The sequence below is a fragment of the Rhinatrema bivittatum genome, chromosome 8 (assembly GCF_901001135.1).
Source record: "Rhinatrema bivittatum chromosome 8, aRhiBiv1.1, whole genome shotgun sequence".
NCBI lineage: Eukaryota > Metazoa > Chordata > Amphibia > Gymnophiona > Rhinatrematidae > Rhinatrema > Rhinatrema bivittatum.
Genome location: NC_042622.1, coordinates 95,879,059 through 95,888,778, shown reverse-complemented (window position 1 = coordinate 95,888,778; position 9,720 = coordinate 95,879,059). Strand labels below are relative to the sequence as shown.

Here is a 9,720-nt window from a genome sequence, read left to right as displayed (position 1 = left end):
CCGACTTAGTATCGCGTGTAAGGAAGCCCTGCCTTGGTTACCTCCAAAGCTTTAATACGGAACACGGGACGTTCTAGAGCGACCACGAGGGCCTGCAGAAAAATGTTCAGGGAGGAGCAAAAATAAAATTACAAAAAGCACTCACAAAAATATGGAGTGGAGCAAATGATATGCCTTGCCCCCTCACCTCCTGTGGGCACCCATGAGGTTCCCTCTCCACAGTACATTCTGGGTTCTATAGTGCTGATTTCTCATGGTTTATAAATCCTGTAATGTAGTTGATTATATATTCCAAAACCAGGAACTGCTGAAAATTTCTCTGCAAAAACTGGGTACAAGCCTTCAAATGTTGCTTAGCAAGAGCTCCGGTAAAGCCTCATCGTTACAGATCTATTTATTTATTTAGATTTTTATATTCCTCTCTTTGGCATTTCAAAGTGTACGTCAAAGCGGATTACATTCAGGTACTAGACCGATAGTCTTTCTCTATCCCCACAGGGCTTACAATCTAATTTTGTGATTCTGTTTTCTTCATGTTTTGTAGATCAGAATAGAGAAGTGATCCTCCAAATGTATGATGATTTGGTAGTTTATTCATGACATTACACCCCTTAATGAGTATCACGGCCTTGGCCCTTTGTGAAAGGCCAAACAGGCATTTGTGACAGCATGGCCGGCAACCCCAAGTAAATGGCCAAAAATGACAGTTGGCACAATAAAGTTCATATTTTGGTAATCAGAGTGATTACCAGTTTTTCTTTTCATTTTCTGCCTTTGAGTTCTGTCATGCAGTTTGTCATCAGACTTCTGTGTTGCTTCTAGTTATGAATGTCCGATGTCTCCTCATTGGAAGGAATTGTTAAACAAGAGGGTCCAGTTTATGCTTACATGCATCCATATATTAATATTTGTTTTAAAATGGTTAAACTGATCATAAATGCACAGGGCCTGACTCCTTTTCCCATTCCTCCAAAATGGTGTTGTTTCAGATTTGGATTGGTAGGGTACAGACAGTATAGCAGTGGAAACAGTTACCCCAACATCCCTCTTTCTTCCTCACTACCTGGCGTGCCCAAACCTATTTTTGCCACAGTTGATGGACAGGAAAAATTTGAAACCAAAGTAACAACATTGGAGAATGGACTACGTGTTGCATCACAAAATAAGTTTGGACAATTTTGTACAGTAGGAAGTAAGTATAGTATGAGAAGACAATTTATATTTTGCATTGTTAATACATGTAAATTCATATATGCATAGTAGCTTCATAAGGAAATGTATAATTTGAAAAAGAAACAAGCATGTTACAATCACTACTGTACATATTTTGCAAACCTTAACTGATATTAGAGAAGTGACTGTGTTCAGGTTATTTTATCATTTACTTATGTATTTGCATTTTAAAAAACATATCTTTATTGACGTTTCATTGTTTTCATATGATCCAGAACACACACAACAGCTTCATAGAATACACATCCCTTCCATCCCCCACATTTCAACTAGTATATGACTCATTCTCAGCAACATAAATGTGCTTATTTATACAAACGTAAATCTATTGTGTAATTCATTAGGTAATGAGTTTATATAAGTACCCCTAACTTGGGTGAATTTCTTACGAGTCTGAGGTGATTGCCCACAATATGTTTTAAATTAAAGATATTAATTCCATTAGTTTTGCCTTCCATTGATTATCTGCAGGTACCATATTGTCTAGCTATTTTGACATCATATGCTTTTTTTGCAACAAGACATATCTTAAGTAAAAAAATAATCACCTTTCATTAAGGTAGAGATATGAAGAGGTATCCCTAGAACACAAAACAAGAGTATTGTATTTGTATTTTTACTGCTTAATTTTGGTGGATTTATCTTTAAAGAAATAGACAATTGACCATAAGTGGTCTTCAACAAAAGCACAGTCTTGTCTCCATTGCATATATACCTTATGTAATAAAACATTTTGGTTTTTAAAGTACTAGTAATTTGTTTTCTCATTTGCAGTTCTTATTAATTCAGGCTCAAGACATGAAGCAAAGTATCTTAGTGGCATTTCACATTTTTTGGAAAAACTAGCTTTTTCAGTAAGTATGCTTTTTATTCCCTCTGACAGTTGATTACTATGATATCAGCGCAGCTAAATTCTTGCATGAGGTTACATCTAAATGGTGGTTCTTATACCAGTGGCAGTATATAGATCATCATCAGCTTTACCCCTTATACAACTTTGGAATCTGTTGCTAGAGGATGTGATCAAGACAACTAGCATAGCAAGGTTTAAAAGAGGTCTGAACAAGTTCCTGGAGGAAAAGTCCATAACACATTCAGGCAGATACAGAAAAACGCGTGGGAGAGCTGACGAGCGCCCGCTCTCCCGGCGTGCGCACAGGCCACTCTCCTGGGCGTGCGATTCAGGAGGGTGGCCTATGCAAATTAGGACCCTCGGTAAAAGGAGCGGCGGCTGTCAGCGGGTTTGACAGCTGACGCTCAATTTTGCCGGCGTCTGTTCTCAAACCTTCTGACAGCCACGGGTTTGGAAAACAGATGCCGGCATAATTGAGTGTCCTTCTTCCGACCCGCGGGCCAATTTTTTAATTTTTTTTTTAAATTTTTTCTTTTGGGCCCTGTACACTTCCCCGGTGCTGGCAGAAATTAACGCCAGCCTTTTTGGGCAGGCGTTAATTTCTGAAAGTAAAATGTGTGGCTTGGCTGCACATTTTACTTTCTGTATCGCACGGGAATAACTAATAGGGCCATCAACATGCATTACCTGGATCAGTCCAGACTCCTGGGTTTTGCCCCCCCTCTAGCAGATGGAGACAGAAGTTTACAAACACAACTCCGCCTTATATAGGCTGGTGCCACCTACAGTCTGGCAGTATTCTTCTGTCTCCTAGCAGGTGGAGAGGGTGCAAAACCTACAGTCTGAGCTGCGGCCTAGTTGGTACTTTAAAAAAAAAAAAAAAAAAGAATAAGGTAGATTAGGGACAGTAGTGTTTAGTTAGTAGGGGGACCGCAGTTGCCTGCCTGCTGGTCTAGCCCTGTGCCTCCCAGGGGTCTGGGGTCCTGAGGGGACCATACCGCCTGGTTTCAGAGGCTGCTGATGTGTGGGGTTGCCCTACTTACCAGCGCAGCATCAAGCCCTGGGGGTGACACCGGGGAGCCCGGCTCACTCCCCCCAGGTGGTACTGGAACCGGAGGTGACTGGTAATTATTAAAAAAAAAAGTCTTTTATTCTGTTAGCTACGATTTATTTCGATTTGTTGGGCACTGGAACTTTGTAAGTTGCTCTTTTGCGCGGTAAGGGGCAGTCGCGGTTTATTTTTGGTTTGCCGGTTCATTTTTTTCGGTTACATCCCACGGAAGTAGTCCTCGTAGCACCAGAGTGGCCGCGACGCCCGTGGTTTGCGAACCTTCGAAACATGGCCTTAGAGGAGCCCCTTCGATTCCCGTATCTTCCGGACCTCCTTCACCAGGGGCCCTTTGTTTCGACCAGGTCGAGCGCTTTTGTCTAGCAGCATGGCTTTTGAGAGGCGTAGGTTGAAGGCCAGAGGGTATTCGGATGCGGTAGTAACCACTCTATTGCGGTCTCGCAAAGTTTCTGCGTCCTTATCTTATGTGCTAGTGTGGAAGGTATTTGAGTTATGGTGTCTGGCTCGGGAGGTGGTTCCTACTCAGGCTTCCGTTCCCGAGGTCTTGCTCTTTCTCTAGGAGGGTTTGGCAAAGGGTCTTTCGTGTAGTTCCTTGCGTGTTCAGGTGGCGGCTTTGGCGTCCTTGCGAGGCCGGGTGCACGGCGTGCCCTTGGCGTCTCATCCTGATGTGGTTCGTTTCCTTAAAGGAGCTAAGCATTTGCGTCCACCATTACGCTGGCCTTGTCCTTCCTGGAACTTGAATCTGGTCCTGAAGGCTTTATGCGGAGCCCCTTCGCCGGTCCACTCTCAAGGATTTGACTTTGAAGGTGACGTTTTTGGTGGCTATTGCTTCGGCGAGGCGGATTTTCGAGCTACAAGCTCTGTCTTGTTGGGAGCCTTTTTTGCAGATCTCAGACTCGGGAGCGTCGCTTCGTATGGTTCCTTCTTTTCTTCCTAAGGTTGTGTCCGCTTTTCATTTAAATCAGACGGTGGACCTCCCTTCCTTTTCGGATTTGGACAGGGCAGATCCCTTGCCCAAGGACTTGCACTGGTTGGATGTCCGAAGGACGCTGTTGCGATATTTGGAGGTTACTAACGCTTTTCGGGTTTCGGATCATCTCTTTGTTCTTTGGAGTGGCCCCCGGAGGGGGAATGCTGCGTCAAAGACTACCATTGCGAGATGGTTAAAGGAGGCTATCAGTTCGGCATATCTGTTGCAGGGTAGATCTCTACTGGTGGGTCTACACGCGCATTCTACGCGTTCCCAGGCTGCGTCCTGGGCGGAATGTGAACAGATACCTGCAGCGGAGATTTGCAGAGCAGCGACGTGGAAGTCGTTGCATGCTTTCGCTCATCATTATCGTCTGGATGTTAAGGCACCGGACGGCGGGGGCTTTGGTGAAGGGGTGCTCAGGGCTGGCCTCTCCGGATCCCAACCCATTTAAAGTCAGCTCTGATACATCCCAGGAGTCTGGACTGATCCGGGTACATACAGGGACAAGAAAATTAGGTCTTGCCTTTGATAATTTTCGTTCCTGTAGTACCACGGATCAGTCCAGAGTCCCGCCCTTTGTTCTGCGATGCGCAGGGAGAGTCCATTATGCTCGTCTTTTTTCCTATCATTTACAGTGCAATCCAGTGGGAGCGATTATCGGGGGCTCAGGTTCTGTTCCCATTGCGGGGTTACTGTAGTTAAGTTCCCATTGAGCCGGTTGCTGTAGTTACTGTCTATAGTTACAATGGAGAATTATTAGATTGATGAGTTCTTGGGGTTCCATTCAGCTTTGACATTAAGTAATACTGCCAGACTGTAGGTGGCACCAGCCTATATAAGGCAGAGTTTTGTTTGTAAACTTCTGTCTCCATCTGCTAGAGGGGGGGCAAAACCCAGGAGTCTGGACTGATCTGTGGTACTACAGGAACGAAAATTATCAAAGGTAAGACCTAATTTTCTTTTTGCATGTTGCGGGCGCTATTAGTTTCGGGGGTGGGGGGAGAGGGGTTGGAAACGCGTTTTCGACGTGCTAGCTTTACCCCTTATACAGGCCTGAATGTGTTATGGACTTTTCCTCCAGGAACTTGTTCAGACCTCTTTTAAACCTCGCTATGCTAGTTGTCTTGATCACATCCTCTGGCAACAGATTCCAAAGCTTGATAGTGTACACAGTGAAACAGTACTTTCTACAATCTGTTTTGATTCTGCTGTTGGTTAGTTTCATGGAGTGTCTCTTTGTTTTAGTATTATTTGAAAGGTTAAATAACTGTTCCACCCCACTCATGATTTTATAAACTTCTATCATGTCACCTCTCAGCTGTCTCTTTACCAAGCTGAAGAGTCTGAGCCTGCATAGCCTCTAATCATAGGAAAGATGTTCATCCTTTTTCATTTTTGTCACCCCCTGCATCATTTCTAGTTTCGCTATGTCTTTCTTGAGATGGGGCAACCAGAACTGCACACAGTACTCAGGGTGCGGTCATGCCATAGCTTGATACAGAGACAATATGATATTTCCTAGCGCGTAACCAGATAGACTCAGGACCAATGGGTTATGCTCCCCTGCCAGCTGACGGAGTCAGCTTTGCAAAGCTGACTCCGATCACATACATATACCCCTGCAGTGACCTCCTTCTCCAGCAGATGCTGGACGTACCTCTCCCTATGGGGCTTGCCGGACTTTTGGAAGGAGAAATTCTACATTCTAAATTGAAGGAAATTGAGTCCGCTTTCCTGGGGTGATGCCTAAAGGTCCCTCCCCCAGTTGAGAATTTCTGAGGCAATTTCCGAGATCCCTTAGAGATGTGCCTTGGTCCGTAGGCGGTTCCCGGCATGGACCTTTCTGCTTAGGCAGCTGAAAGGCAGTGGGTGCAGGAAGCCGAGCGCAGCGGTGACAGCCAAAGCTCTCTCCCCCCATACCTGAAGACTGTCTCTGTACTCAGCCGGTAAGTGCTGAGCCCAGGTAAGTTTTTGATTTTTTTTTGTATTTATTTATTTTTTTAAAAAGAGGAAGATTGATCTCCCGGTTCAGAGACAATTGGAGGGAGTTTTGATAGAACTTAGTCTCCTTGCTCAGCGTTGTATAGACATCATTCCTGCTTCCATTGGGGGTAAATGGAATTGGGCTTCCGTGCGGGTTGAGCAGCCCCTAGTGGGCTAGGCACTGCTGTAAACTTGATCAGCACACCACGTGGTAGGCTACGGCGGCGCCATCTTGCATCTATTTGTGTGCGTGCCATATTGCCCTCCATATGAAGTCAGTACACGCAATGCGTTGGCTCTGTGCACGCACTGTGTGCGATTCGGGCGCATCCCTATGTGCACATCTTTTAAAGTGCGTGATACAGAAAGAGCTGTGTGCATGGGCTATGTGTGTGCCTTGCGCCCTGCCCGGACACTTGAAATTTGTATGCATAAATTTTTAAGCGAGAGCCAAGAGAGTACACAACTACCGCTGCCAATGGCACCACCAACCAACCAAGAAACCTAAGCGCCTTGCTCTCTGCAATGCTTGCCATATTAGAGCCTCACAGCCAGACCTGAACTCCAGCTTATGTCGGCACTGTGAGGAAGCCCAAGGAGAATTGGCCTCTTTGAACTTTCCGGGTCACTGTCACTGCCTTAACTAGAAGTATGCCGGACCTCAATATCTCCTTAAGAACATAAGAAAATGCCATACTGGGTCAGACCAAGGGTCCATCAAGCCCAGCATCCTGTTTCCAACAGTGGCCAATCCAGGCCATAAAAACCTGGCAAGTACCCAAAAACTAAGTCTATTCCATGTAACCATTGCTAATGGCAGTGGCTATTCTCTAAGTGAACTTAATAGCTGGTAATGGACTTGACTGAGTCATTCATGGGAGAGAGAAATTCAACCGGTCCCACTCCAGTGCCTCCTGGATTAGGCATGGACCCGACCGCCTTTTCTTGGGTGGAGTTTTTCCAGGGACTACAAGGCTTTGTACAGGCGCAGTCTACTGCCTCACTTGCCCATGTCCGGACAGAACCGCAGCTTGTGTCCCCTCCCTCTCCCATTCCTACCGGCAGACCCCACGGTATGCCACGCCTTACCAAGGATATCTCTGGCAGGTACTCAGATGGCACGGACGAAGAGGAGGATCCTGATTCCTTGGAAAATGTGGAAATCCCCCCTGGGTTGCAACTGTATCAGACCATGTTATGCTTTTTTCATAGAGACGAATTGCCAGCCCTGGTTTCTAAGACCTTGAAGATGCTGGGAGTTCCTGGAGCGGATTCTATGATGGAACCAAAGAAGAATCCCATTCTGATTTCCCTGTGGAAAGCCACCTGCTACTTTCCAGTGATAGATGCCATTCAGGAGTTGACTAATCTGGAATGGGATGCCACAGAAGAAAGTTTTAAAGGGGGCAGGGCGCTGGAAGCTCTATACCCTCAGGACGCAGCGGTAAGAGAACACTTGCGTTTCCCTAAAGTGGACGCACTGGTCTGTGCCGTCTCTAAGCGAACAACTATCCCATGTGCCTTAAAATATGCACGATAGATGGATCAAGTCTATCCTTAAACAAGCCTTTGTTGCTGTAGCAATGACCTTACAGATCACTTTTCGTTGCGCTCTAGTGGCTTGTTCGTGTCTGCTTCTCGCTCAGGAGATTGATGGCTTGGGGTGAATTCCAGAGTGGTTATGGAGCTCGCTGCTGCCTTTTTAGTAGACGCAGGCTCTGATTTAGTCCACATTTCGGCCAGAGGAATGGCCTCAGTGGTGGTGGCCAGATAACAGCTATGGCCGCAGAACTGGTCAGCTGATGCAACCTCCAAAGCTAATCTTACAAAGATGCCCTTTTTAAAGGATCACTCCTATTCGGGAGCAAGTTGGAAAAGCTGGCCAGTAAATGGGATGAATCTCCAGTTCCTCGGTTACTGGAAGATAAGAGGAAGCAACTACAGTGCCCCTGGACTATGAGGGGGTCATTCTAGGGGCTCCCAGTGTTTTTGCCCCTTCAGAAATTTGACATTTCAGAGGCCTCAACCCCTTGGGAGGTCCCAGCTCTTTCATACCCAGCAGTCCAGGAGAGGGGCAGGTTCAGGCTTGTCCTGAACCCCCCAATGAAATTTTACCAACCCACCTTCGGGATGGGGAGATAGGGGGTTGCCTGTCTCTCTTTTACCAATAGTGGGTCAAGATTACTTCAGACAAATGGGTACTGGAAGTCATATGAGAAGGATATGCACTGGAATTCTACAGCACTCCTCAGGACATATTCATGATGTCTCCTTGCCACTCCCAGCACAAGAAGCAGGCAGTGGAGATTACACTTCTAAGACTCCTCAGAATGAGGGCTGTGATCCCAGTGCCTATGCCCTGGTTAGGTATTTTTTCATATCCAAGCAGGAAGGTTCTTTTTGCCTCATCCTGGACCTCAAGAGTATCAACCATCACTTGCAAGCGAATCATTTTCACATGGAGACCTTGTGCTCCGTGATAATGGCCATACAACTGGGAGAGTTCCTAACCTCCCTGGACCTATCTGAAGCCTACCTATATATTCCAATCCAACAGGATAACCAACATTTCCTACGCTTTGCGGTGCTGGGTTATCGTCATCAGTTTCAGGTGCTGCCCTTTGGATAGCCACCTCCCCCAGAACGTTTTCCAAGACTATGGTGGTCGTGGTGTCAGCGTTGAGAGAAGATGGGATCCTGGTGCACCCATACTTGGATAATTGGCTGATCCAGGCCAAGTCCCTGGAAGAGAGCCTCCTGGTGACCAACAAGGTGATCTCCTTGTTACAGGAACTCTGTTGGGTAGTAAACCTTTCCAAGAGCAGCCTCAAGCCTTCCCAGTCCTTGGAGAATCTGGGAGTCCAGTTTGACCCCAGGCGGGGCAAGGTCTTTCTTCTGTCCACATGGATACAGTAGTTGATGTACCAGGTGCATCAGTTGGTAAATACGGTACACCCGACAGTATGGAGCTATCTCCAAGTTCTCGGTTTGATGGCAGCAACCCTGGAAGTAGTGCAGTGGGCGAGGGCACACGTGTCCTCTGCAACGCTCATTGCTATCACGTTGGGACCCACAGTCTCAAGGCTATTCGGTTCATCTCCACTTACTGAGGGAAGTCTGCTGTCATTTCCTGTGGTGGTTACAGGAAGCTCATCTGAGCAGGGTGTGTCCCTGTTCTTCCCGAACTGGTTGGTTCTCATGATAGGTACGAGTCTCCAGAGCTGGGGAGCCCGTTGTCAGGAGCTGGAGGCCCTTTGGAACATCAATCGCCTAGAAGCCTAGGCAGTCAGATTGGTGTGTTTACAGTTCAGCTACAGACTCCAGAGCCAGGCGGTCTGCTTGATATCGGACAACGCAACGACAGTGGCCTACATCAATCGCCAGGGGAGGAACCAAGAACCAGCAAATGTCACAGGAGATAGACCTCCTTATGAGGTGGGCAAAGTACATCTATAGATGATCTCGGCATCCCACGTTGCAGGAAAAGACAACGTCAGAGCAGACTTTCTAAGTAGCGAGAGTCTGGATCCAGGAGATTGGGAATTGTTGGCCAAAGTTTTTCAACTGATAGTAGATCGTTGGGGCCTCCCATCAATCGACCTGCTAGCC

At 46.6% G+C, this 9,720-nt stretch overlaps 1 protein-coding gene across 1 annotated transcript in view; it reads left to right on the top strand.

The window, feature by feature from the left end:
- PMPCA (peptidase, mitochondrial processing alpha subunit) overlaps positions 1-9,720 on the top strand; it is a 37,760-nt gene that overhangs the window by 277 nt on the left and 27,763 nt on the right. The window contains exons 2-3 of the mRNA XM_029611062.1: positions 990-1,192; positions 2,008-2,087. Coding sequence (XP_029466922.1) covers positions 990-1,192; positions 2,008-2,087 — 283 coding nt within the window. The remainder of the gene's footprint in view (positions 1-989; positions 1,193-2,007; positions 2,088-9,720) is intronic.